We start from the raw sequence: 23,705 nt of genomic DNA on the forward strand, positions 1-23,705 counted from the left end.
ATTTTGGAAAATAGATCCAGCAATGAATTCATCTATTGGTGCACTGAGTATTATTTAACAAGCGATTCACAAAACTTTCTAACATTTAGATGAGAAAACAAATTTTTTTATTTTTTTCTACTAAAATACTGTTTTAGCACCAAACTTATAATTTACACGAGGGTTAATAGGAGAAAATGGACCCCATTATTTGCTATGCAATTTTTACCAAACACATAGTGATAACCCACATGTGGTTGTAAACTACTGTTTGAGCACACAGCAGGGATTGGATGGGAAGGAGCGCTATTTGACTTTTAGAACGCGGATTCCATTTTAATAGATTGTGGGCTCCGTTAGCCGAGCCCCTGAGGTGCCAGAACAGCTGAAACGCCCACAAGTGAAACATGAAATATAGGAGATTTGAATTGCATTACTGCTTTAGAAAAGAGAAAAAAACGAAGATACTTACTACATAATTTGGCAAAATTCATGCATGCCCAATAGCCAACGATATGCCGATCTTCTTTAGCTGGGAACCTATCCTAATGTGATTCCTCTCCTGGGCTGATAGCCTACACTTATATGGGTAGGTAGGATGCTTCTGTAATTAAAACCACCACAGGCTGATGGAAGGAGTGCTCAGTCAGAGCCCATGTATAAAATATCAAGAGATTGACCGTCACTTCCAAGCAAAATACTGGACAAGATCACCTTGTCGTTGGCTGCCGGGCATGCATGAATAGGCCAAATTATGTGCCAAGTATCTACGTTGTTTCCTATTTTCTAGAGCAGTAATGCAATTCAAATTTCATTTATTTCATGTTTACATGCTATAGCGCTACAGAGTGCTACTTAGTTATGTATGGAGAGGGCTACTGTTCGTATGCACCTGTTCAGACCAGTATTCTGTTTGGAAGGGACGGTCTTGTCTTGATATTTGTTAAGATATTTAATATGTATGCAAATGATTATTACAGCATCAGCAGCTAGTGTTTTCTAAATTGGCTCCATTAAGCATCATGAACAGCACTGGCATTACCAAACATGAGCGTTTAGGATAGTTACACAAAAACAAACCCCGAACTGAAGGCATTTTCCTGTAAAATATGCGACGCTACTTGGATATAAAAGGCATTCTGAATCATTTATTTCTGTTAATTACACATCACAGATTTCACAACTCTGGTAAACAAATGACAAGTGTTAAGAATTTAATAAGGTCTCCACAAATGGAGAAATATTTGGAAACTATTAGTAAAGCCACATACAATGCAATCAATATCTGATGCTTTCTTATACAGTATTCATCAGAATAAAAATAGGACTTTTCTTCACAATCCCATGATCTTTTTCACGTAATTACGGACATTAGAGTGAAGCTGTGAAGATGTTTGCTTGAAGGTCTCAATCGCTAAAGCCCGAGCAGACTCTGATCCAGCTTGCATAGCACGGTACAGCGGCAATGTATACTTTTGTTTTCCCTAAAAGTATATTAGGTAGGGGAAGTAAAATCGAAAAGTTGTGTTAATTAACTGTGTGCACATGTAAACGGTTTAGGTCGATGTACAAAAAATGCCGCAAAGTAATAATGCTTTAAATAATAGAAGGGTTCATAGTTTATTTACATCAGTTAACCCCTTATTGACATCCACTGTACATGTACAGCGCACGTAAGAAGCGGGCTCACGGGGTGAACCTGACACATATTTGGCAGATAATAGCTGTAACAGACAGCCAGGACCTGCCACGAACACCCGCCATTTTTACTATATGTAGCAATGCTGTGGTATTGCTGTATATAGCACAAGCGATCAGACTGTTGCAGGTTCAAAACTCCTGAGTGGACTAATAAAGACAGTAAAAAAGTTTTAAAAATAAAACAAAAAAGTTTGAATTTCCTCATATTAAAAATAAAGATAATAATAATAAAAAAAAAAAAAACACGTGGTATCACCATGTCTAAAAAAGGTCCAATCTATTAAAATATAAAAATTATGCTGAACGGTAAATACCGTAACCAGAAAAAAATTCAAAGCAGCAAAATTGTGGGTTTTTAAGTCGCTGCATCACCGCAAAAAAGCAATCAATATGTCATATTTATCCCCAAATGGCATCAGTAAAAACACGGTCTTACCAAACAAAATATAAGCCCTCACACAACTCATATCTACCATAAATTAAAGCGTTACTTGTCTCAGAAAATAGCAACACAATGAAAAGGTTCTTTTTTTTTTTTTTTTTTATTTTTCATTATTGAAATTTAAAAAAAAAAAAAAAAAACTAGAAAAGTGGGGTAACGCCGTAATCGTACTGAAGAGGAGAATCACATTGGCAGGTTAATTTTTACCACACAATGTACACTGTAAAAACCATTCCCCACAAAAAAAAAGTAAAAATTGTGTTTTTTTTCCGCAATTTCACTGCACTTCAAATTTTTTGCCCCGTTTTCCTGCACAACATGTTGTAAAATTAATGGTGTCATTACAACTTGTCCTGCAATAAACAAGCCCCTTACTTCTAAGTGGACCAAAATATATATATAAAAAAAATGTTATGGAGGAAAAAACAAACTGGCCATGTCGGGAAAGGGTTAATATTCTCCCAACTTTCTAGTAAACTATCCCCATTGACTTACTTGGTTAATCAGGAAATTTCTGACTTTGTGGAAATTATCTTGATAATCATTTTTCAAGACAATCTGGGCCCAACGGAGTCGCAGTTCAGCATTGGTTGCTTCAGAAATCTTTGTGTACAGTTTTCCAAGCTCTTCAACATTGCCTACATAAAAAATGACCATAGTCTGTTCATTACTTCTAGAAATTATATTTGAATGTAATAAAAAAAAAAGAAAAGTATATTTATTTATTTATTTATTTTTTTAAACAGAGGTTGTCTGTTGGCTGGCAATTTGTTTTTTAATGATATCCAAATACATAACAAAACTGCTTCCATTTTTGACTTTCTTCTTTCAGTATCTTACATGCGATTCTGCCTTTACCGAGTTTTTTCGGACTATAAGACGATTTTTCCTCCAATATTTTATAGTCCGGATGTACCTTATAGTGCGGCTGTTGCTGTGGCTGTGGGGGGTGGTGGTATACGGGGGGGACGGGTCACAGGAGCTGGCTGCTGCAGCTAAGACTGTGCCCACCGTTAAAGGAAATGAACATTCACTGCTCCTCACGCCCATAGTCCCGCCCTTCTCTATGCACTGATGGTGGCGCCGAGTGGTGGGTGGGGCTATGGGATTGGAGAACAGTGAATATTCATTCTCTTTAATAGCGGCCACACAGCTGCTGGCATTAGAACAGGACGCAGCACTGCGAGGGAGGGGACTATTATAAGTTTTTTTTAAGTGTGTGGCGTGATGGGGGCCATGTATACCAGGATAGAGATGGGATGGAGGCCATGTATTCCTGGATTGTGGACCACAAATTATATATATATATATATATATATATATATATATATATATATATATATATATATATATATATATATATATATATATATATATATATATATATATATATATATATATATATATATATATATATATATATATATATATATAAAATAGTGCGTCATGACCACATTTTTTGCTTCAATTTTTTCTATTTTCCTCCTCTAAAACCTAGGTCAGTCTTATGGTCCAGTGCGACTTATAGTCTGAAAATTATGGTATATGTTAAGTAAAGTAGACATGCAATGTGTGTTTAATATATAAAACATACATAACTTAATAATATACTTAAATTAAGAAAGAAGTTCCAATTCTTGCTTGCTGTGTACGCCCCAGACTAGTGCTGTGTCAGAAGTGGGCTCATTGATTGGCTTAGATCTCTTGCTAACCCTGTACTTACTTTGCAATCACAGGAAAGGGGGCTGGCTTAGCTACCATGCACTCGTCATATATTATATGCTTTCTCTTGTGTTATAACCAAGCAGGAAGTGGACCTGCCAGTAGCAGGAACTAATGCAGATATCAGGAGAATTGGGCAGCATTCGTATCTACTTCTGGACCGCCCATAGACTATAAACATCCAAGTGCTGCCTGTATGCCGAGTGGTGCTGTGGACTTTTAGGATTGCTTCATCCAATAAGTGGCCTAGCGTTCAAGCCCTCCTCCTCTAATATCCCAGAGGAGCACTGCATGGCCTACAAGTCTCGAGTGTGTATGAGGAAAGAAGTATGTAAAGACAAGGATCGCCAAAAATTATATATTAATAAATGTGTTAACAAAGAAGCTGAACAATACATTTAAAAACAAAATTAAAAAGCACAGATGGCTAGGACACAAATATACCAGACCACGGCACTATAGTGCTAGATGTAATCAATTAGTCTGCAAGATGTTTAAATAAGTGGCCAAATAAATGCCAAAGAATTACACATGAATAATAGTGCAAATAGCAACGTACTGGGGAGAGGGATACGTTATAACAGTACTATATCCTGGAATGAGGAAAGTAAGTGCTATAAAGTGCAAAGAAATAAGACTAAAATAGCCTATATAGAATATCTGTCAACCAGAAATAAAGTGCACAAGAGATATAGATATGTATCTAAATAAGGAAATATTAAACCCTCAAAAAAGGAGAAAGATCACGTAAAATGCATGAGCAGTGCAGGTGGACATCTAATACAAATCGTGTCAAGAGACCCAGATGAATTTATAAATAACAAGTATGTAAGCCCATATGATGACATAAAGCATACACTGCTGGCACAAAAGTCTGTACAAGACTGTTGCAAATATATGCATTAAAGATAAGATATTAAGGCTAAATGGTAACCTGTTGAAATTATATATATATATATATATATATATATATATATATATATATATATATATATATATATATATATATATATATATATATATATATATATACACATATATACACACACACACACGTGCAAGTGGTCTACGACTTCCTGTCAATTTAGATCTGTAAAAAAAAATTTTTAAAAAAAATATTTTTTTACAGCTCAAATTGTATGACAGGAAGACAGACAACTTGCATGAGTGCTTTTGATCTCATGATTTGTCTGAGAATTGATGTAATGTAACCAGTCTTGCCATTTCAGGGTTCAAGTGGTGGTGAAATGGTCAAACATAATTATTGATTTAATTAATTAAATCTCTTACCCATTGGAAGAGGTGACTTGTCAAGTACTCTATCCAAAAAATATACAAGCTGATAGGTTTTCCATTGTGTGATATCCACATTAGTAATAGACTCAAAGTCAAGCGGTGAAGAAGCCCAGAGTTCAGCCAAAGCTTCAGATGGCTTCATCAGAGAGATACCCGAAGATAAATCTGGAAGGAATGGTGGCCAGCCAGGTGTGTTCAACCAATGGTCAAATTCAAAGCCTATTTTAGAAATCACATATTCGATAAGGAAATAAATAATCGACATGCTCGAAGTGCTCAGTTTAGGTGTATTGTACAAAGCGCAGAAAATAAATATAAAAAAAGAAATTCTCAATTTAGCTATAAATTTCTATTGTTAAAGTCAATAAGTGTAAGAAAATAATTATCAACAGCTTGTTTGATAAGTGTATGTTGATCTTTAGAGCAGTTTCACGTACAGTGGAATAACATTATTCCCCATCAACAATATTTCAGAGTGAAGTGAACTTCATTAGCATATTATTAGACTATATTCATCAGCGATCACAATAATTTCAATAAAGAAATAATTCCTGAGATCTTGCACTAATCGTCCAACATGACTGAATCTTACTTGTGCACATAGCTCGGTGGCATGCTCATCAGTCCATAATACTTTTATATACATCCCAGGTGCCCAGTGCTGAGGTTATGGCGTATATTTTTTATTCTCTCATCACTAGTGCCTTCATAGCAACTGCAGATGTTATTGAACCCTATTGTTAATCTTCTCCCAGTTCAAAGATGATACTGTGTCGGACATGAGCCAACTAATTCACGGCAGCACTGTAAAACGCCTCTTACCAGCCAGCAGCCACAGTTCCTCTTGATTTCTTGTCCTGGCACAATGTTATTATTGCAACACGACGCATGGATAATTGCAGCCCGATACATGCGGGATTTTGAGAGAGGACTACAAATCAATAGAAGAGCCAAGGATGCCGGCATGGAGGGGACGTTTTGCAAGGCGCCCATACACTACAGACAGTGTTGTTGAACCAGGAACCCTCAACGCTATTCAGTCAACTTCAACTAAAAGTCAAAACACTTAGGCTGGGAGTTCACATCTTGCAAAACCTTTTTACCGATTAAAACTAGAAACGGATAAAAGACTAATACATGTGTTCAAAAGGCATCAACATTAGGCCACTTCCTTAATATGTACATGGAATTGAAATGAAGATTGAATAAAGGATTCTACAAGATAATCCGTCAGTGTTTTCTTCACCCTTTGAAATAACTCATTTATACATGTAATTGAATTCACCTTAAGATGCTTTTTTTAAGCTAAAAAAAAAGCACAATTTTTCTTGCCTTCCATTATAAAAGATGTCCTTTGCCTTTAAAACTAGTGTTCCAATACTCTTGAGAATGTGAAATGCAAAAGTAAATCCTATATTCAATATATGTTCTTACAAAAGGATTTCTAAATGGGTAATATTACATTGAGATGACAGGGTTTCCTCTAATGAAATACACCTTAAAATCCCATTTGCTTTGGTAGCTGCTGCCTGACATTGAATACTGCTGCTTTGCTGACTTGTGGCCAGAATAGCCAAGTTCTTTTTGCTTCGTTTTCCCTAGTTTAATGCCATTTAATGTCTATACAGCCATGTGATTAATTCAGCCTAGGTGCATTGCTTTACATTTAACAACATTAAAATTGATCTATCATGTTTTTACACATGCGGTCAGCTTATCTAGGTCTTTCTGTAATAACATACAATTAAGCTGAACTTTTATTATCCTGAAAAATGTTGAAATCGACAAAAACTGTGACTTTACTTTCTCATCAACAAAATAATTAATAAATAGATTAAAATGATTTAACATTGTTTAATTTAGGAATCTGATTTACATTATCCTAATTGGCTACAAGGGACCTACAAAAAAGGTCACAAATAAGTTACAAATATGAAACTATAACATACACAATGCAATAGACTCGTGAGTAGGTGGTATAATATTTACAGAACAGTTACATATTAATTACTCTAAACTTACCCTTTATTTTATCAACACCCTTTTCCTTAAGCTCTGGAAAATGATCCAAATAAAAGGCCAAAGCTTCATCAGCAGTGATGCTCTGAAACTTAAATCTGTCAACATAGGCCTAAAGACACAAAAACATGATATTCAAAGGGAATCTATCACCATATTTTTGCTACTCAGAGACCAGCATGCTTTAGGGGCAGAGACCCGGATTCCAGCGATGTATCAATTACTGGGCTGCTTACTGCAGTTTTGATAAAATCACTGTTTTATCGGCTTTAGATCTACCAGTTCTCTGAATGCTGAGCTCTGTATAACCTCGCCCACACCACTGATTGGCAGCGTTCTGCATACACTGCATAGGCAGAAAGCTACCAGTGAGTAGGGTTAAACAGATTTTAGGAATATGGAGTACTACAAAGTAGCAAGTTTACTAATCTTCTAATGATAATCTCCTACTGATAAGAGTTATTTTATAAAAAAAAATATACCAAGCCAGACCAGTGAGTAAAACATCGCTGAAATCAGGATCTCTGCCCCTACATTACACTGCTTTCAGATTAGTGATACACAAAGTATTCTCAATACAGATACACTAGATGTAAGTAGGGCAAGATAACTCTATTAAATATACAAACCTTCAAAACAGCCCAGAAACAAAAGTATATTCTGCCCAAGATATAATAATTTATTGAAACATCAAGAGATAATACATTATATAAATTCAAACAAGGATAAGTAAAAGCATATTGGAAGAAAGGACACAACACAAATCAAATATACCAGCCCAATGAAAGTACAGGACAAGGACATATGACACATTATGGACACTATAAACTTGTAAAAGGAGATATCCTATAAGTTTAGCAAGTGTCACAGGAGTCAAGGGCTATGCCAATCTGTGACAACTTACATTTATGGCTAGTATTCTGCGTGTCCCTGTAGCCTTAGCACACATTTCACCCTTCTTCATGTGTTTTCTCCCTGCACTAATCTTTAACTCTCAAATACTACTAAAATCGGTCTACAGATGTCTTCAGCGAGATATGGAATTACACCTTCTGCCTATAAAGATATGCGGGGAGTGGAATAAAGGGTGTGTGCACATGGTGTCTTATAGATGCCAGTGGACCCACTTTGTTTTTGAAGCAGAAGCAGCTTCAGGAAAACAGCAGTATTTTCTATGAAGCCTTTTTTATTATTATTTTCTTATTACATACAGTCGGGAAAATAAGTATTTGATACACTGCCGATTTTGCAGGTTTTCCCACCTACATAGAGTGGAAAGGTCAGTAATTTTTATTGTAGGTACAATTCAACTGTGAGAGACAGAATCTAAAAAGAAAAAAACAGAAAATCACATTGTATGTATGATCATTGTATGATTTTTAAATATTTCATGCAATAAAATGCAAATGAATTAAGTATTTGATAGAATAGAAAAACAGAACTTAATATTTGGTACAGAAACCTTTGTTTGCAATTACAGAGGTTCAGACGTTTCCTGTAGTTCTTGGCCAGGTTTACATACACTGCAGCAGGGATTTTGGCCCATTCCTCCATACAGATCTTCTCCAGATCTTTCAGGTTTCGAGGCTGTCACTGGGCAACATTGAGTTTCAGCTCCCTCCAAAGATTTTCTATTGGGTTCAGGTCTGTAGACTGCCTAGGCCACTCCAGGACCTTGAAATGCTTCTTACGGAGAGACTCCTTAGTTGCCCTGGCTGTGTGTTTCGGGTCACTGTCATGCTGGAAGACCCAGCCACGACCCATCTTTAATGCTCTTACTGAGGGAAGGAGGTTGTTGGCCAAAATCTTGCGATATATGACTCCATCCATCCTCCCTTCAATACAGTGCAGTTGTCCCGTCCCCTTTGCAGAAAAGCACCCCCAAAGTATATATTTCCCTCAAAATGTTTCATGGTTGGGACCGTGATCTTGGGGTTGTACTCCACCTTTTTCCTCCAAACACGGCGAGTGGAGTGGTCTCATTTGACCACATGACCTTCTCCCATGCCTCCTCTGGATCAGTGTATTGTGTTACTAGCGATCATGTTTGAGACTGTGGCCCCAGCTCTCTTCAGGTCATTGACCAGGTCCTCCTGTGTAGGTCTTTGCCGACTCCTGATCTTTCTCAGAATCATCCTTACCCCATGACGAGAGATCTTGAATGGAGCCCCAGAACGAGAAAGACTGATAGTCATCTTTGTGTTTCTTCCATTTTCTAATAATTGTGCCAACAGTTGTTGCCTTCTCACTGAGCTGCTCGTCTACTGTCCTGTAGCCGATCCCAGCCTTTTGCAGGTCTACAATTTTGTCCCTGGTGTCCTTAGAAAACTCTTTGGTCTTGGCCATGGTGGAGAGGATGGAATGTGAGTGTGTGGACAGGTGTCTTTTATAGAGGTAACGAGTTCAAACAGGTGCAATTAATACAGATAATGAGTGCAGAGCAGTAAGGCTTCTTAAAGAAAAACTAACAGGTCTGTGCGAGCCAGAATTCTTGCTGGTTGGTAAGTGATCAAATACTTCTTTCATGAAATAAAATGCAATTTATTTATTTAAAAATCATACAATGTGATTTTCTGCTTTTTATTTTTAGATTTTGTCTCTCACAGTTGAAGTGTACCTATGATAAAAATTACAGACCTCTCCATTCTTTGTAGATGGGAAAACTTGCAAAAATCGGCAGCGTATCAAATACTTATTTTCCCCACTGTATATAACAGTGGCGACTTCCAAGCGAAAGCTGTCTGAAGAATAGACTGGTTACTTCTTTTAGCCACTTCATAGTTTTTGAAGGAAACCTGAAATAATTAAAAGAAGTTACAAAAAAGACCAGCACATGTGAAAGGCAATTCGCTTTGACATTGCTGTGCATAATGTAAATTCTTTTTGCCATTTTTTTCTAGCATTTTCAAGTGGGTTCTGTGCGGAATCCATCTGAAAAACACATTGTGTGCACACACCCTTAAACTAGAAGGAAATAAAAACAAAGAAACTGAGGAAATTTCTAATAACTAGAGCATTCAGAGGTGTAAACGACTAACACATTCATGATACAAGTCATATGATGGCCAGAAAGATGTTATTCCTCATGTACACACATGACAGCTTATTCTGAAACATTCTAAAAAAGCACACACTTAAATTAGATTCTATAATCAATAGTAACAGCAATTTAGCATCAAAGGTGTTGGAGGATGGGGGTCTTTTAGATAAAGCACCATTTTTTTATTGCACCGCTGCAGTGGTGCTTTAAATGTCCCCTGCCACCTGTCTGATACTCAGCTGCCGCCGCCTTCATCGGTTTCCAGCGTTGCTCCGGTCCGTCTCCTGTGAAAAGTGACCAGATTGCAGCTCCAGTGTTTCATGGAGTTGTGCGGAGGTCACTTTTCAATACAAGTCTATGAAAGCCTCATTCTGGCGCTAAATAGACTTGTACTGAGAGCTTGTCAGTGGAGCTTCTGACTTTCAGCTGTTAGAAGCTGTGCTCACAAGATGGCACCATGGGACCAGAGCGGTGCTGAAAACCGGGGAAGATGCCGGACGGAGAGTATATCAATGGGGGCAGCGGGCTTACATTTAAAGCGCCACTCTAGCACTGAAAAAAACAAAGCGGTGGAGTGGCGCTTTGAAGCGTTATTTCCTAATTATAGTTATCCCCTATCCCTTACAGATAGTGTCGGTTCCCAACTGTCGGACCCCCAGTAATAGAAATCAGAGCTCTGTAGAATCCAGTCTTGAATGGAGTGGTGGTGTGCATACTTGACCTCCACTCCATTCATTGTCTGAGGGACTGCCAGAGAAAATTAAGGATAGGTAATTGGTAAGAGATCGGCGGGTTGAGGTCCAATATTTGGCACCTCAAAATGATCTGCTGCAGTCTGCAATCAAGATGTTGTAAACCAACCTGCCCATTCAAGATGAAACAAATATATAATTATAATAATAAATTAATTAAATAAATAAATAAAAACACCCTCACACAGCCCATATACTTAAAAGTTCTGGTTTTCAGGAAATTAAATAAAAAAAAATCATATTGCTGAGTAAAATTGTAAAAAGTCCAAAAAAACATTAGGGAACTACCATTTTTTTAACCATTCCTCCACACTTGAGATTTTTTATTTTCCAGTACTTTGTAAAGGTAAATTAATCAGGGTCTTTCCAAACTATAACACATCCCCTCTTCAACAAAATAGGCCCTCATACAGATATGTTGCCAGAAAAAAATTAAGCCTCTTCGAAGAAAGGGAAGAAAAAAACGCAAAAATGAAAAATTGCTTGGTCAGGTAAGTGTTAAATATAAGCAGTCAACAACTATTAAACCTAATCGGATCAACATAGTTATCATGGCGCCATTAAAGATCAGAAGCAGAGATGGATCCCAAAAGTGTTTCTCTACATCTTCATAGTAACCAAGACACATGATAGTGATAGAATTATCCATAGACTACAGGTTTTACAAGCTTGAACTATAACAAACATTTCACATAAATAGAAAAAATTATCTAAATTGTTTTTTGCAAGACTGCAAAGATAATTAAAAAAGATTTAAAGAAAAAAATAAAAATTGTGTGTGTTGTAAGAGATGCAATAATTCATTAATTAATATCAGGTTTAATATATATATATATATATATATACACATACATACATACATATACACATACATACACACACACACACAGTACAGACCAAAAGTTTGGACACACCTTCTCATTTTAAGAAATTTCTGTATTTTCATGACTATGAAAATTGTACATTCACACTGAAGGCATCAAAACTATGAATTAACACATATGGAATTATATACTTAACAAAAAAGTGTGAAACAACTGAAAATATGTCTTATATTCGAGGTTCTTCAAAGTAGCCACCTTTTGCTTTGAAGACTGCTTTGCACACTCTTGGCATTCTCTTGATGAGCTTCAAGAGGTAGTCACTGGAAATGGTCTTCCAACAATCTTGAAGGAGTTCCCAGAGATGCTTAGCACTTGTTGGCCCTTTTGCCTTCACTCTGCGGTCCAGCTCACCCAAAACCATCACGATTGGGTTCAGCTCTTGTGACTGCGGAGGCCAGGTCATCTGGTGTAGCACCCCATCACTCTCCCTCTTGGTCAAATAGCCCTTACACAGCCTGGAGGTGTGTTTGGGGTCATTGTCTTGTTGAAAAATAAATGATGGTCCAACTAAACACAAACCGGATGGAATAGCATGCCGCTGCAAGTTGCTGTGGTAGTCATGCTGGTTCAGTATGCCTTCAATTTTGAATAAATCCCCAACAGTGTCACCAGCAAAGCACCCCCACACCATCACACCTCCTCCTCCATGCTTCACGGTGGGAACCAGGCATGTAGAGTCCATCCGTTCACCTTTTCTGCGTCGCACAAAGACACGGTGGTTGGAACCAAAGATCTCAAATTTGGACTCATCAGACCAAAGCACAGATTTCCACTGGTCTAATGTCCATTCCTTGTGTTCTTTAGCCCAAACTTGTCTCTTCTGCTTGTAGCCTGTCCTTAGCAGTAGTTTCCTAGCAGCTATTTTACCATGAAGGCCTGCTGCACAAAGTCTCCTCTTAACAGTTGTTGAAGAGATGTGTCTGCTGCTAGAACGCTGTGTGGCATTGACCTGGTCTCTAATCTGAGCTGCTGTTAACCTGCGATTTCTGAGGCTGGTGACTCGGATAAACTTATGCTCAGATGCAGAGGTGACTCTTGGTCTTCCTTTCCTGGGGCGGTCCTCATGTGAGCCAGTTTCTTTGTAGAGCTTGATGGTTTTTGCAACTGCACTTGGGGACACTTTCAAAGTTTTCCCAATTTTTTGGACTGACTGACCTTCATTTCTTAAAGTAATGATGGGCACTCATTTTTCTTTACTTAACTGCTTTTTTCTTGCCATAATACAAATTCTAACAGTCTATTCAGTAGGACTATCAGCTGTGTATCCACCTGACTTCTGCACAACACAACTGATGGTCTCAACCCCATTTATAAGGCAAGAAATTCCACTTATTAAACCTGACGGGGCACACCCGTGAAGTGAAAACCATTTCCGGTGAGTACCTCTTGAAGCTCATCAAGAGAATGCCAAGAGTGTGCACAGCAGTCATCAAAGCAAAAGGTGGCTACTTTGAAGAACCTAGAATATAAGACATATTTTCAGTTGTTTCACACTTTTTTGTTAAGTATATAATTCCACATGTGTTAATTCATAGTTTTGATGCCTTCAGTGTGAATGTACAATTTTCATAGTCATGAAAATGCAGAAAAATCTTAAAATGAGGTGTGTCCAAACTTTTGGTCTGTACTGTATACACACCCACACACACATACACACAGTCCTACTCTCAAGTTTTATAGAATTCCACATACCCCCCCCCCCCCCAAAAAAAAGGTGTATCAATCTGACCTCCTCCAGCTCTATAACACTGTGACTGCAGATCAGACACCAATTTCAACATAAGTTCCCAAATTATTAATATATTAAATAATACCTTTAGAAAGTCATCAAATTTTTTCTGATCTCCAACCAGGTGGGCGAGGTAAGAGACAAAACAAAATCCTTTTTCATATGGAGTTTCATTGTAAGTGTCATCCGGATTTACCCCTGTGAAGCAAATAATACTTTAACCACTTCAGTCTTGGAGCATTTACATCCCCATTATCACACACATCAGACTCTATGAACAAGATGTCCAAGTTGAATATCTTACTGGTACTAATTGTGTGATCTTTACTGACAGTATAAGGCTATGTGCAAACTGAGTCCTTTTCAGAACGAAACCCAAGTGAAAAAGCACTCAATAAGTGTAAAAAAGTATGAACATATGCACTGCAAAAAAACAACTTGCTGTGCTTATCTTCAGTATTTTAACTGCTTCACGTTTGTAAAGACGTGAAGTGGTTAAAAGAAGCGACTATTCTGCAGGCAGCTTCCACTGGGGAGACCAGCACTAGTTCTACATACAAGGCAATTATATAAAAACAGAAAATAAATAGGCCGACAGCAAAAAAAAACCAGAAAAGACAACAAAGATGCTTTAGGAAAAACAGCCTTTTCTTGACGCATCTTCCTATAGCAAAACTAGGAGAGTACACCACGTCTAAGAGACACCGTGTGCACATAGCCTAATGAGAACAAAAAGGAAGTATCAATGGTCAATTAAGACCAATGAAGGAAGGATTCCAAACCTGAAAAGGGGAAAAAAAAAAAAAAAGGGAAAAAAATAAATAAATAATCACAAAAAGGTGTATTACAGGTGTATCCAATTTTATCATGGCAACTCATACAGTGTGTACAGCCCCCCCATGTGCCTATATGTACTCCAAAAATGTCTAGACATGCTCTTGATGAGACAGCAGATGGAGTCCTGGGCAATTTCCTCGCAGACCTGGATCAGGATGTTAGTGAACTCTACAGTCTGTGGCTCTACTTGGCGGCATCAGATGCATTGAAGCATTATGTCCCGGTGTTCTCAATTGTCTGGGGAATGAGGGCCAGTCAATGGTTTCAAAGTCTTTGTCATCCAAGAACTGTTTATACACTTTAGCCTCGTGAGGCCAAGCACAGTCCTGCACCAGGCAGTACCCAAAACCCACTGCAATGGCTCAAAAGATTTTGGCTATCATGTGGCAATTTGTGCAACCCTATGCCTCCCCAGACCATCACTGATCTTGTACGCAGGGCTGTGGAGTCAGTAAGCCAAACCTCCGACTCATCATTTTCCATGACTCAGACTCCCTCACACATGGCTCATGTAAGTGATAAATTCACTGTAGCACAGATTCATCTCCGCTAAGTCTAGACCCTTAGATCAGGAATAGGACATTTCATAATTTTCCCAAATTCTGATGAAAAAATATTCCCCACAAGCTGCATTGAACTACTGTACCCAATTTATTATATATTTTAGGAGTCGGTATCGGTCCATTTTATACCGACTCCACCAAAATGGGCTCCGACTCCACAGCCCTGCTTGTACGGCTAAAAAATTTTGAAAGATTATATTTTATTTTTTTCTCTGCATTGCAGAGATTTTAGCTTGCAAAGTTTAGGTTATAACTTAGAATACGCCCAACTGGGAGTTACCAGAAATTTGTCTTTGGAGCCATGTACTGCTACCCCTTCATAACATGGACTAATGATAATCAGGCAGCAATATAGAGAGGGGAAAATGAAAAAGCCCCCACAATAGCTTAGAACAAGCTTATTTGTATTCCACTTAATACACTCTTAAAGAATAAATGAATAAGAGTAAGGCTGCATTCCCACATCCTTGTGACTGTTACTATTCAAGAAAAACGGACCGATTTTTTCCTCAGATGTCATCCTAGCCGATTTTTTCCCTGAAGCAGGCAGACTAAGGCCAATGGCGACATTCTGCTGAATAGAGTAATGTACAGACTGTCAGCACTTAGCTACAAACTCAATGGAATGACTAGGACCATCGCCATCTCTTCTGTACTGGATCATGCAGACAGCACACTGACACTGCCTGTATGATTTCAGACATACATGTTTAATTCTGAAATGCTGAGGTGTTTAATCTTATCAATGTTAACCAAGTACCCAGTTTTTTTTTTACATGTATTACCATTTATTTAATTACTGCACGGTATCTAGTCATTGTTTTTTACCCTAGGTTTTGTCTGTTAAATAGCCACAATGTGAACGTGCACCTACATATTACACTTATGCCAACAGTGTTCTGGCCCAGTTTTTAGGTCTTGCTCTAGTTTCTTGCCCTGGTATATTTGGCCCCTCCGGCCACCCTCCTTTGGTTTGTTTAAATCCCTATTTAACGTTCCACAGGAAGGTGTAAAACTAAGACCCAAGTCCTACTTTGTCTCCATCTACTTTTAGACCTGCTGGCACATAGTGTGGGGAGTTACTAGAATTAGGGACCATCCTGATTGGTTACATCTTGTTGCAATGAGATGGCTTTTAAGCTTTTTTGTTCAAAAAAGGTTAACTAAGTACCCTATGTTTTTTACATGTATTACTACTATTTACTTACTGCAGGGTATCAATGCATCGTTTTAAGTTTTTGTCTGTTAATTGCCACATTGTGAATGTGCACCTACATATTACACTTATGCTAACAGGTGTGGCGGCACTGTTTTTCAGAAAAAAAAAAAAAAGGTACTGGGGACTGAGCCGCATGAGAGACTAGTCTGACAGGCAGGGCCCCAGCGGCTTCTCCCTGCCCGCTCTCCTTGAGTGACAGGTCACTCCCTGCATGTATGAATAGGGAGAGAACTGTCACTCACGGGGAGCCGATGCGGATATACCTGTCTGACCAGCCTTGTGCAGATCCATCCCCAGCTTTAAAACGATGCTTTTCTCTGAAACGCCGCAGTGTTTCAGAGTTAAACGTCTGTGGCTGAAATTATGTAGCCACTGTCTAATACATGGTGCCTATGGATCGAGCAGCATGTATAAGCTGTTCGTTTCCCTTTAAGCGTCTTTTGTTTGAAGTTTTTGGGCATTGCCTGAGCATTTTTTTCCGGTGTTTTTTTTTTATGCCCGGGTTTCATTTTTTGCTCAGTTTTCGGATTTTTTTTTTTTATATTTGTAAAAAAATTAATAAAATGCTTGTGTTTTTTTTTTTAACTGTGGAAATACTGAAAAAAAAAAAAAAAAAAAAAAGCCCAGGTGAATTCTGGGTGTTTTTTTTAGCCTTGCCATTTTAGAAGTACTATCCTTTTCCTAGTGGAAAACCCCTGGAGAATGCATGTGTTACTTCTTTAAAATGCTTGGTGTCTTTTGAAAGCCTGAGCATTTAAAAAAGCTCAAAAGCCTGAACGTACTGCATATGAACAGCAACTCGTTTTGATATAGAAATTAATGCTCATTCTTTTGAATTTCAAAAACTTTGCAAAAAGATGCAGTGTGAACATATCCTAATAGTGTGTAGGTCCTTGGCTTCATAATATTTCGGAAGAAATCCTGTAGCGTCTAAGCCAACAATTCCTGCAAAAGGGAATCAATATTATTCTTTTCTCCCATCAGAGGTTTTCCGGATACGGTTTGTCAATGTAAGTGGATCTGCAAGGTGCTTGCACACTCCCCCTTTGCTCTGGATTTATGCTTTCTAATACTTTCTGTTCTGCTGAATGCTTTTCTTTTTCATATAATTTTAACCCTTGCAATCAATGGAACATTAATCTAAATTTTCAATACGAGTTAATTCATTTTAGAATGTAAAACGTTGCAAGTACAATACAATACATGCTTATAGAAACGCACCAGGCTCAATTTTGACTCTTAGTCTGTTCAATGCATGATCTTCTCCTGATGCATCCATGTGCTGACGAAGGAGGGCTCTCCCAATCGCTGCTTCTAGACAACTGTATGCAGCTCCTGGAGAAAACATTTTAGATAATTTTAAGACAAATGGATTTTCTTTTCTGTACCATACAAGTCCATTCCCTACAACCATCTGCCACCACACCCATTGCTTCCTCTTATGCAGAGAGAGTGCTCAATCACAAGGTACCACCTTCAAACAAGAGGGGCTTAGTGCACGGGTATGTACTTACTAGTCTTGTAGTGCACCTTCCAGCAACAGGAGCTAACATGTCAGCTGAGCTGTGTGTATAGTCATCAGAACCAACTTAGCTGATAAAAGCGGCAATTTAATTCTTCTGATCTTATTCAACCATTTTAAGTGCCATCTGGGCACTGTTTTAACTAGAGCCAGAGATAGAAGGGAAAGTGCACTTAAGGTTTGTTCATGCCAAGGGTGCACCGAGCACCTGTACTTGGTTTTGAGCAGTCATTCTGTGCTGTGACACACTTCCATTAAAGTCCCCCCCCCCTTTTAGAAAAACCCACACCATCGGCGAAGTTAGTTACAAAAAAACCAACTTTATGCACACCCTCCCAAGCCTACGCTGAGTCTCCATTGCTGCTCCTGGTATCTAATATTGGCTGTGGCACTTATGTCATGTAGACAGCTTGGCAGTTGGGATTTTTAGAATATTAAAATCTTACTATGAAGTATACATACATCTTCAAGAAAAATACAATTTCGAAGCATAAGAAACTTTTTTTAAAAGGAGCTACATTACCATAGAGCTCTGTGGTTATCCTTCGCTGAGCGTACATGGTGAAACCCTCATTTAGCCAAAACTCGCCCCAATGAGCATTGGTCACCAAGTTTCCAAACCAACTGTGGGAAATTTCGTGAATAATGACATCAGCCAGAGAACGATCACCAGCTAGCAGACAGGGGGTGACAAATGTTATACATGGATTCTCCATACCACCAAATGGGAAAGATGGGGGCATGAACAAAACATCATACCTTGAAAGAAAAAAAAAAGAAAAAAAATTGAGAGCAGATATTTAGATGTGCTACAAACTAGAATTTGAAAATTGTCTGACACTTAAAAAGGGATAGTCTGTTGGAAACCTTGCTTAATAAATTCAGGACCTAAAGTAAAATAAAAACAATGGATACGCACCTTCTGCAGCAGCACCATTCCAGCGATATCAGCGCCTCTGTTCCCGGAGAGTAACATTACTTGTATCGTGTGCAGCCCATCAATGTTCCGTCAGGGCAGATGTGTGACTACAGCTTCATCAGAGCAAACTGCAGCCGTTCATTGGCTGCAGCCTGCAAGTGACACAATATGTTATGTCACTCTCCAGGAACAAAGGCCGACATCGCAGGAATGGTGCCGCTGCAGAAGGAGAGTATCCATTGTTTTTATTTGAATTGGGTTCTGAATTAAGCAGGGGTTATCCAGTAATTGACAACCTTTTTATAAGGTTTTGTACCAGGTTAAATAGCTTATCCCCTATCAATGAGATAGTGAGAAATTTAAAGGGGGTTTTCCTAGATCCATTTCAAAATGTTTTAAATATTGATAAGTGGGAGTGCTTAGTACATTTACATAGTCAGAAAATTATTTTATACAGGCAAATATAGCCCTCACCAGTACAGACCAAAAGTTTGGAGACACCTTCTCATTTAAAGATTTTTCTGTATTTTCCTGACTATGAAAATTGTACATTCACACTGAAGGCATCAAAACTATGAATTCACACATGTGGAATTATATACTTAACAAAAAAGTGTGAAACAACTGAAAATATGTCTTATATTATAGGTTCTTCAAAGTAGCCACCTTAAGCTTTGATAACTGCTTTGCACACTCTTGGCATTCTCTTGATGAGCTTCAAGAGGTAGTCACCGGAAATGGTCTTCCAACAATCTTGAAGGAGTTCCCAGAGATGCTTAGCACTTGTTGGCCCTTTTGCTTTCACTCTGCGGTCCAGCTCACCCCAAACCATCTCGATTGGGTTCAGGTCTGGTAACTGGGGAGGCCAGGTCATCTGGCGTAGCACCCCATCACTCTCCATCTTGGTAAAATAGCCCTTACACAGCCTGGAGGTGTGTTTGGGGTCATTGTCCTGTTGAAAAATAAATGATGTCCAACTAAACGCAAACTGGATGGAATAGCATGCCGCTGCAAGGTGCTGTGGTAGCCATGCTGGTTCAGTATGCCTTCAATTTTGAATAAATCCCCAACAGTGTCACCAGCAAAGCACCCCCACACCATCACACCTCCTATTCCATGCTTCACGGTGGGAACCAGGCATGTAGAGTTTATCCGTTCACCTTTTCTGCGTCGCACAAAGACACGGTGGTTGGAACCAAAGATCTCAAATTTGGACTCCTCAGAATAAAAAGCACAGATTTCCACTGGTCTAATGTCCATTCCTTGTGTTCTTTAGCTCAAACAAGTCTCTTCTGCTTGTTGCCTGTCCTAAGCAGTGGTTTCCTAGCAGCTATTTTACCATGAAGGCCTGCTGCACAAAGTCTCCTCTTAACAGTTGTTGTAGAGAGGTGTCTGCTGCTAGAACTCTGTGTGGCATTGACCTGGTCTCTAATCTGAGCCGCTGTCAACCTGCGATTTCTGAGGCTGGAGACTCAGATAAACTTATCCTCAGAAGCAGAGGTGACTCTTGGTCTTCCTTTCCTGGGGAGGTCCTCATGTGAGCCAGTTTCTTTGTAGCGCTTGATGGTTTTTGCAACTGCACTTAGGGACACTTTCAAAGTTTGCCCAATTTTTCGCACTGATTGACCTTAATTTCTTAACCCTAGAACGCATGACCATAAAAATCTACACTTTCACATACCTGGGGCCTTTTAGGGCCGTGTGCAAATAACATGGAATAACTCAAACAAAAATGACAAACAACTATATACCTGAGGAATACCTAGAGTTTCAAAATTCTAACTAAAGTAATGTTGCAGAAAATAGAAAACAATTAACAGGGTGGGCCTGCAAGGCCCCAGGTATGCGTTCTAGGGTTAAAGTAATGATGGCCACTCGTTTTTCTTTACTTAGAATTTGTATTATGGAAAGAAAAAAGCAGCTAACAGTCTATTCAGTAGGACTATCAGCTGTGCATCCACCAGACTTCTGCACAACACAACTGATGGTCCCAACCCCATTTATAAGGCAAGAAATCCCACTTATTAAACCTGACAGGACACACCTGTGAAGTGAAAACCATTTCCGGTGACTACCTCTTGAAGCTCATCAAGAGAATGCCAAGAGTGTGCAAAGCAGTCATCAAAGCAAAAGGTGGCTACTTTGAAGAACCTAGAATATAAGACATATTTTCAGTTGTTTCACACTTTTTTGTTAAGTATATAATTCCACATGTGTTAATTCACAGTTTTGATGCCTTCAGTGTGAATGTACAATTTTCATAGTCAGGAAAATACAGAAAAATCTTTAAATGAGAAGGTGTGTCCAAACTTTTGGTCTGTACTGTATATATATATCCCACATACGTAATAGGAGTTGGAGAAAAAGGGGGTCCGCCATCTAGATCAGTCCTCTGGGCAGTCATCACATTTGTGGCCTGCATTCTCAGCCCGTATGACATAACAGGGCCCAGTTTAAATGCCAGAGGTGCCAAACATCATGGTTGCAAAAGAAAAAAAAAAAAAAAAAAAAAAGACTGCCCTTGTCCCGATACTACAGATGACTGGATGCCAGAACAGGGCAGTGCAACTGTTTGTGCTTAATTCTCACTCAATGTAGTAAAAGAAGGAATACTCTATATATAATAAGGAAGAACAATATGCAATAATGGATGGTGCTATAGAAGATAAGGGAGGACACTATGCTACCTCTACTGGCTTCTACTACCTCCTGGTCTAATCTTGGTTTCAATCTTATTCTAAATCCATCCATAAACATTAAAGTCGAATGGAGACACAATTATCGTCAGGACGGCCAACAGTCTGTATGGAGGCATCTCACGACTCTCAACTGAAATATAATGTTGGCAGAGAAGAATCTGGGATGTTGGATTTCCAAAGACTGATGTTTTCGTTCAGCGTCAAGATAAGCTGCTGTCAGAGCAGTCTGATGGTGTCTCTCAGAATACAATACAACAATAAGGATAAAACTATGTTCTCATCATTCTTTCTCATACATCTCATGATCTTATTGGGACAAAGAAAACAGATTTAGTTGAATGGGAATTCTGACCACCAGCACATTGATTGCTGCATGCAATCGTACTCCATTCGAGACACATGGAGTTTTTAGTGGTGGGATCAGCATATACTATATTTTCATGGCATATCCTGTGGACATGCCATAAATGTACAAGATGGGGATACCCCTTAGATATCTAAACAGGTCAATATAATCTGAACTTTCTGAAATATATATCTAAGGGTTATTTCAAAATAACAAAAAATTAAAACAAATTTATACAAACGAGATGTTTTACTAAAGTACACAACAACACAATAAAAACAGAGAGAAAACAAGGGGAAACCAAAATGAACATTGTATAATATATACACATACACAGAATTAGTGCAATAGAATACAACTAACTGGATCCATATGAACCTTCTATTGGTCTTAGATATATACAATATACATTATGCCTGCTTATACAGTACCAACACACTCCACAGAGCTTTACAAACATTGTCATTACTCGCTGTCCTTATGGATCTCACAATCTAAATTCCCTAGGAGTGTTTTTTAGAGCGGTGGAAAACTGGAGTTCCTGTAGAAGTCTATTCTCTATGAGAAAAACTATGTGGACATAATGGGCAAGATTTGCTGAATGAGCATAAAATCCCATAGCCACACCCTGAAATCTTGTGAGCTTTCTCAGAAGAGTCCTAGTTCACGACTGGCATGCTAAATTTTCCTAAGTGTTCATTGAGGTTGCCATCAGGATTATGTGTAGATCACTAGTGTTCTTCCACACTAAACTTGTCTGGGTCAATTGTTTTGGCAGCACAGTGGACACCTAAGTGTATGTATGAATAATATGTATATTTACGGATGTATGCGTCAGACAGTGTGAGACATGTAATTTAACGCTCCATGTGAGTGTGTCAGTGGTTAGATGTGTTTTTTTTGTATGTATGCACGTACTACAGAAATGGGTCACTCATGGCCATGCCTTCCCATTTACAAAATTCCGCATATACCCCTTGTACCAAGCATCTAACTGACAATGAAAAATCTGCTCTGAATGTTCAATGTTTTATTAATAGTTCATTTCTAATCAGCGAAGTCTTTAATGGCATGCGGCAGATTGTCTTGTTTGACATGATATATTCCTAATAACTCGAGGTTACATGTATTTTATGGCTGAAAGCTTTTAGTGCACATTAAGCCGATATAGGAGCAGAGAAACAGAACTGGATTGAGAAATCAGGGAAAATTCCAACGACGGAAAGAGTTGAGAGGCCTCCATACAAGTAAGGAGATGTGCTCGAAACAACTTTTAGACACCAGCATACCCGGTGTGTTTTCAGAAAGGAAAAACGATTCAGGAAACCACTAGGTGATTTAACTCAAGGATCTTTTCTAGTGTAGCTTTTGGTGTTTTTTTTTTTTTTGTATATATAAAAAATAGTGAGCGGCTTCCAAACAGAAGGAGCTTGAAAAATGGTCACTTCTTTAAACAGTTTCCTGTCTTTTAGCTGCTTTACCTTTCCAAAGATGCTGAAAAAACTCTCAACATATGCATTGCAATATAAAAACAACTGGCTTTCCATAAATTCATTGATTTTTGTGTTTATTTAGCGCTCTTTCAGACAGGTAAGCTCAGAAAGACGTCTCATACACGTACCCTTAGTTCACTGGTTTTCCTGAAATCTGCAGGTTCAGAAGATTTTTACTCACTTACTGTGCATGGGAGTTATTCTAGGCCTTGATCCTGTTGGATGACATGGTCACCACTGTACTCTGAGCCTCCAGCAGTCCAATAGAGAATAAAAGAATGAAGCGCCAATTGAGAATGCGCACTGCCGTTATATTTAGATAGAAGACAAAAAAGCCCCGTTGTGGTGATAGGTGAGGTCTCAGAGGTTGGATGCCCACAGGCACGGCCCCACTATCAGTATTTGACCTTTTCTCTGATTGTTCCTCACCAAGTTTTGGCTCCCACTCCTGAGAAAAAAATACTGACCAAATACGGATAGTGGGGCCGTGGCCTTAGAAGTCATCATTGAGGATAAATTCAGTGGTTCATCTTTCTACTTTTT

The 23,705-nt window shown here is 38.5% G+C and overlaps 1 protein-coding gene across 1 annotated transcript in view; it reads right to left on the bottom strand.

The window, feature by feature from the left end:
• Nucleotides 1-1,107: 1,107 nt before the first annotated feature.
• Nucleotides 1,108-23,705, bottom strand: part of RNPEP (arginyl aminopeptidase) — a 59,360-nt gene continuing 36,762 nt past the window's right edge. Inside the window, exons 5-11 of the mRNA XM_073666626.1 lie at nt 18,229-18,464; nt 17,405-17,518; nt 13,650-13,762; nt 7,163-7,271; nt 5,135-5,359; nt 2,618-2,760; nt 1,108-1,463 (exon numbers count right to left, since the gene is read on the bottom strand). Coding sequence (XP_073522727.1) covers nt 1,314-1,463; nt 2,618-2,760; nt 5,135-5,359; nt 7,163-7,271; nt 13,650-13,762; nt 17,405-17,518; nt 18,229-18,464 — 1,090 coding nt within the window. The 3' untranslated portion in view covers nt 1,108-1,313. The remainder of the gene's footprint in view (nt 1,464-2,617; nt 2,761-5,134; nt 5,360-7,162; nt 7,272-13,649; nt 13,763-17,404; nt 17,519-18,228; nt 18,465-23,705) is intronic.

This window comes from Phyllobates terribilis, unplaced genomic scaffold (assembly GCF_046119375.1).
Source record: "Phyllobates terribilis strain yellow unplaced genomic scaffold, ASM4611937v1 Scaffold_2__4_contigs__length_985480577, whole genome shotgun sequence".
Taxonomy (NCBI): Eukaryota; Metazoa; Chordata; class Amphibia; order Anura; family Dendrobatidae; genus Phyllobates; species Phyllobates terribilis.